Source organism: Pristiophorus japonicus, chromosome 2 (assembly GCF_044704955.1).
Source record: "Pristiophorus japonicus isolate sPriJap1 chromosome 2, sPriJap1.hap1, whole genome shotgun sequence".
In the NCBI taxonomy this organism is placed as follows: domain Eukaryota; kingdom Metazoa; phylum Chordata; class Chondrichthyes; family Pristiophoridae; genus Pristiophorus; species Pristiophorus japonicus.
Genome location: NC_091978.1, coordinates 65,887,569 through 65,893,568, shown reverse-complemented (window position 1 = coordinate 65,893,568; position 6,000 = coordinate 65,887,569). Strand labels below are relative to the sequence as shown.

At 41.4% G+C, this 6,000-nt stretch overlaps 1 protein-coding gene across 6 annotated transcripts in view; it reads right to left on the bottom strand.

The window, feature by feature from the left end:
• Positions 1-1,267: 1,267 nt before the first annotated feature.
• Positions 1,268-6,000, bottom strand: part of LOC139239069 (WD repeat-containing protein 7) — a 1,036,818-nt gene continuing 1,032,085 nt past the window's right edge. For all 6 annotated transcript variants that reach the window (XM_070867593.1, XM_070867585.1, XM_070867609.1 and 3 more), the window contains one exon: positions 1,268-2,930. In XM_070867593.1, the coding sequence (XP_070723694.1) occupies positions 2,727-2,930 (204 nt within the window). In that variant the 3' untranslated portion in view covers positions 1,268-2,726. The remainder of the gene's footprint in view (positions 2,931-6,000) is intronic.

The following is a 6,000-nucleotide window of genomic DNA, read 5'->3' as shown; positions in this document are numbered from 1 at the left end:
TAAATTTAAAAACCTCACTGTGGCATACTCGGGTACTATGGAAACCCTGCACTGAACCCTTTCAACCAGCTAATTTTGTGGATTCTGAGTGTTCTTGTTCAGACAGATACTAATTAATGAAAAGTTAACAAAAAGAAGGAAAAAAATCCTGCAACTGTACCTATGGAGATAATGCAATAATATGCAGTGTGTGAGATTTAACAGTGGGGGTGGGGGGAAATGCAGTCAATATACTTGTTTTAATAGGATTTAAAAATCATATAAAAGTAACCAACTCTGCTGCTAGTAACAGTACTGTTCCACCAGTGGAATTTGTTTGCTGCTGAAATATGTCAAATACATTAGGAAGCTGACGTTTCGTGGAATTCTTCCTATTATACTCACAGGGCATGAATTCCCCTTACAACAAAATGCAACACCTTCCCAAGACATCCAACAGGATCTCCTTCAATAAGTGTTAGATTGATCAATGACAGGTAAACTTGCACAGCCCTGACAGTGCAACAGACCGTACTCTTGAGTTCACTACATTTCTCTCCACTCATTTACATATACTGGTTAGGTTGTGTATAACAGGGATTGTTTGAGAGTGTAAATTTTCACTGTACTGGTATGTTAATTTAAAAAAAAAGAAAAAGAAAAGAAAGTCTTGCATTTATATAGCGACATTCACAATCACCGGACATCCCAAAGTGCTTTACAGCCAATGAAATACTTTTGGAGTGTAGCCGCTGTTGTAATGTGGGGAAACGCGGCAGCCAATTTGTGCACAGCAAGTTCCCACAAACAGCAATGTGATAATCACCAGATAATCTGTTTTGTTATGTTGATTGAGGGATAAATATTGGCCAGGACACCGGGGATAACTCCCCTGCTTTTCTTCGAAATAGTGCCATGTGATCTTTTACATCCTGAGAGAGCAGACAGAGCCACAGCTTAACTTCTCATTCAAAAGACTGCCTCAGCACTGCACTGCAGGAGTGCCAGCCCAGATTATAAGCTGAGGCAAGTATGCTACCCACTGAGCCAGAGCTGACACTTTTTAAAGGAAGAAGGTGAGAAATCAAGCTAAAGGTGACATAATTTGTTTGCACTGAAAGCTGCAGTAACTGTTTTGCAATTGTAACTGTTGACTTAAACATAACAATGTTCTTTTGTAGAACTGAAGAGGGGTTCAACAGTGTATTGAATGGGATATTTGGTACAGGGTTTAAGATTCATACATTATCACACACCAAATGACTGGAAACTTCTCTAAACTCTGTAGTCAGTTGGTAAGAAGGAGGTTTATTGTTGCATGGTATACCGCACAAAAAAATCTGAAAAGTCACACTGCCAGGAGGGTGATACAGCCCAAGATTTGGATGAAAAATTATGAAACTTACAAAAGCGTGATCTGGAGTTGGCAGTGTTGCGACCCAAATGAACAACTTCAAGATCAATGAAGAAAGCTCCTTAAATGAGGGTGATGGATCAATTGCAAATGGATGAACTTGTCCTAGAGGATGGCAATACTAAAGGACCAGTTCAAATTGTCTAATCCACTACTCACCAGTTGTTGGTAGTGGAGCAAATTCCCATCCTGGTTACCCAATGTCAGTATCAAAAACTTCCAGGTTAGATGTAGCATAATTCAACGCAGAATAATGCTCCCTCCTTAGAAGAGTACACCTTACTGCATTCATATGTTATTTGTTACTTCAACAAGCCATCCATGTGACCTCTTTAAATGAGACTGCCAGCTAGGGCAGTACAGGTAGAGCATCCGAAATCCGGAAAGCTTGGGACCGAGGCCGTTCCGGATATTTCCGAATTTCTTTGCGACGTCCCGAATCCAGAAACGCCCTGGCCGAGGTTCTGGTATTTCCAGATTTCGATATGTCTTTCTGACATCCCGAGTCTGGAAATGCCTGGGCCGAGGTAGGTAGGGGAGGGGGAGGTGGGGGATTGGTCGGCCAAGGTAATGGGGGTCGGGCGGCCGAGGTGGGGGGAGTTCGGGCGGCCGAGTCCGGATGTCGGAACATTTTCCGGACGACTCCGCCACGGTTCCGCCCGGTGTTCGGATTCCAGAACATTCGAATTTCCGAACTCCGGATGCTCAACCTGTATCATGCTGTGCTCCACCATCACTTGAAACTGGTCTGAGAGCTTGCGCACTGATTTCACATAGAGTCCATTATCCCATAGGTCTTGGCTTATTTCAAATCTACGTCCTTGCGATGAAAGACCAGTGTCTAAAGCCACTTCACCATCGCGATAATTCTTAGGGAACTGTCGTCTCAGTCCAACTACTCTTGGTGAGGAAATATTACCAACACTTGACTTTGGTCCTTCTTACATTACACGTTTTCAAAGAGAGCCCAAGTTTTAGTGCAATGCATGGGATATGGGCTTCATACAAGCAGCTGCTATAGAGACTTTTATCATAATAAATTGTACTTACAATAGCAAAAGGGAGGAAATTATGTGCCAACACAATAAGATAGAACTCTTAAACCATCAATGTTAGGAATAAGCAATGAATATTTAGTAATCGGGTACAAATTTTGAACAGCAATTTCACCTCTTTTCAAAAACCCACAGAAAGTTGACATTACAAATTATAATAAACTTTTTGGAAAAAAAAACCTACACTTAAGTAACTTAATGTAAACATTAACCAGCATTGCAAACAACACACACATTTTTATTTCTTTAGTTTGTTTCATGTGATTAGGGTGGTGCCTTCAAACCATAAAGCGATGCTCTTTCCCATCATGTGCCATGAGGATAACATTGCGGTTGGAGGTCCAGATCAGACGTGCCAGTTTCAATGCATTCTGAGAACCAGGAGAAGCAGGATGGACAGGGGGCACCTGGTACGTTTTCATACAACGGAGCTGGGGGGCAGAGTTCAGCATACCAATACTCCCCAACAGCGAAGTGTTCATCTGTTGAGGTAGAAGAGGAGTCAAGGCAAAAGTAATACATGAAAAGCAACACAGTAAACAACACTAACCAACATATACATGCGGTGTCTGTGTGCGTGGACATCATAGGAACACATGAAAGTACGTGACTGGGCAGTCTTAAAATCTAGTACCTTTCAATCACCCATTCCCCCAAAGTCTTCCTTAAATTATTTCACATTATCTTGTCAGCAATGGCCCTTAGATACCGGGGGTGGGGGGGACAAACGCACAATAGGAGGGGCGCTGATCACATTCACAGCGGCCCTCAGGAGTGCTGTGGAGCTGCCAGGAGCATTCTTGCTTTTCCTGGCTCCACATTAAACTCTTTAAAAAAAAAAATGTACTTCACATTTTTGTTGGCAGGCACTGCTTAGCCACAATGACCGCTGAGATTCCCGAAGTACAGAGCTATTCCATTTTGCTGAGGGTTTTTAAAACAGGCGTTAGGTGCCTCATTTGCACGTTAGGGGCCTAATGCATGTTTTAGGCAGAGGTGCCTGAAAAATCACCTGACCCTGCTGATGTTCATGATAATGCCCGAGCGGTGTCAGTTCAAGCTCTCTTCACAGGTTGAGCTCACCAGACTGCTGCCATATTTGAGGCTGTTAAGTGCTGTGGAGCAGCCAGACCACTGTAGACAGACATGAAACCAAAACAATTAAAGTCACTTGTGACCTTTAAAAACCAATAGCAAGGGGAGTGATATCATCTTTTGCTGGGCTGGATTTAAACTTGGGTTTCCAGAGGTGAAGGAGCAAGTTTCATCTGGGATATCTCTGAGATCATGGCACTATCTCTAAATGATGTTCTCCAGCAGCAGATGAAAAACATCAGTGACATTTTCAGAGTTGTTTTAATTCATGGTGAGTAATCACCCTTGGAAGATGACTAATGCTGCTGATTTTTTTACATTAATAACAGTGCAGAATATAGCCCAAGGTCACATTTTAAATGCATATGGTCTGCTCTACCTGAGAGTACAGCAACTCTGCTCCCTTCATAAATACATCCAAAGATTAATATGGAGAACAATTTGTGAAGGGCAGAAGGCTGATTAGGGTCTGATGATCATGCCAAAAGAGCAAAGATTCTAACTACCGTTCTTCACAATTCAAATTGTGACTCATCATTTATTTCCTTGTCATAAATTTTAATTCTGAGAAAATGCTTTTAGGTTTTATGTTTTTTTTTAAATCATCTGCATTGTGAAGCCATCAACATTTCTCAGCTTCCTGTCTGTGGGAAGGTAAACTCAGGGGTGGATATGTTGGTGCAGACAACGAGCTGATGAGCAGGGAACAAGTGATGAGAAGCGATCGTCTGATCGATTAAGGAGGAGCTGACAGAGGTGTAAATTTTATGTTGAGATCTCAGTAATGATCACTACTGGGAATTGAAATGTTTGGAAAAGAATCTTACTTTAAAAATACCAATGTTTAATTAAGCAAATGATTTATTAAACAAGCTCTCTCCGAGATTTTAATGAATCAGAAATTAACTCTCTTACTGGATCTTTTAAATCTTGGAGAGGTTATCGCTATTCATCTGTGCAGGGGCATCACAGCTGATCCCAATCCATCAGCCAGGAAAGCAGTGGCCAATTGAAATAGCTAATTCAGCATGGACATGGATCCATCACAGGACCTTTGTGTTGTGTATGGCTCAGTGACACACCATACAGTGAATTTACCCATGGAACCTATAGATCACAAGATAGGTCTGGCCATTTGATCTCATCCTACCAGAATACCAACTGTAGTGTTTTCCTATTATAGCATCCAGACATGGATGCCAGTGTTGTGGCCTCAAGAATGCTTTCTGGCAAATTAATCCATCCGTTGACTGATTTCATTATGTAAAGAAATATATCCTCATGTCAGGCATAAAACTGGCCTTCACAAAGCTCAGTTTATGCCCTCTATGCCTACAGCTGCTCAATTTTTAAAATGTTTTTTAGGAGGCCATTCAGCCCATCGTGTCTGTGTCGGCTTTTTGAAAGTTATCTAATTAGTCTTGCTTCCCTACTCTTTTTCCAGAGCCCTGCAAATTTCCCCTTTTCAAGTATATATCCAATTTCCTTTTGAAAGTTACTATTGAATCTGCTTCCACCACCTTTTCAGGGAGTGCATTCCAGATCATAACAACTGCCAGCGTAAAAAAAAGTCTCCTCATTCCCACCCTGGATTTTTTTTACAAATTATCTTAAATTTATGCCCTCTGCTTACCAATTTAATTTTATTATCTACAAACTTAACACTTCTATTGAGCCTGGACATTTGCATGTGCCCTGGGATCTAGCAGCAACAGCCATGCAGGCATATCAAAAGTCTGTGGTAGGACACCGACATAATCCTGAGAAAAAGTGTAACCAATTCGAGACTGGATGCCTGCTCCCGTTTGCAGAGCTATCAATCATGCACATAACAAAACCAATCGTGGCAGTATTTATTTTTGAATTATGTGGCTTGGTTTCTCTCTCAAGGCTGTAATATTGGAGATAACCAACTAACCCTCACAACATCTATATTGATTTCGGCTGTGATGATGGAATTTAACTGTAGTTGGTTTTCAAACTCCATCAAGTCAAATCTAAGCAAAAAAAACCTTCATTTTATGATACACAGATCCAATTTTGGTCTTTGTCCCCTTAACTTCCCTGTCTGACAGCCCAATCTTGCTGTGTGGACTTCTTGTAAGGCTGCAATTTTATCCTGATTCCCCCATTATCCTCTTTGCTATTATGTACAGTCTAGTTCCTACCCTAACCTACTCCCCTCATCCAGTTTAAATGGTGTTCAATAGCTATTTCCATGGTAATAATGAGGACCTAGTACCCACTCTATTTATGTGCAACCCTTCACTCTTGTAGTGGCTTTCTCGGTCTCAAAAATAATTATTGTTACTGATGAATTTTGTCTTGTGCTATTTTTGGGTAATCTCATCCCTTTGCCTAGCACTGAAAGCATCTCCTGTAAACCTCTATGACTATCGTCCCCTAGGTCGTCCCTCTAGCCTATCTTCAGCACAGGTAGTTCTGGCTCCAGTTAGG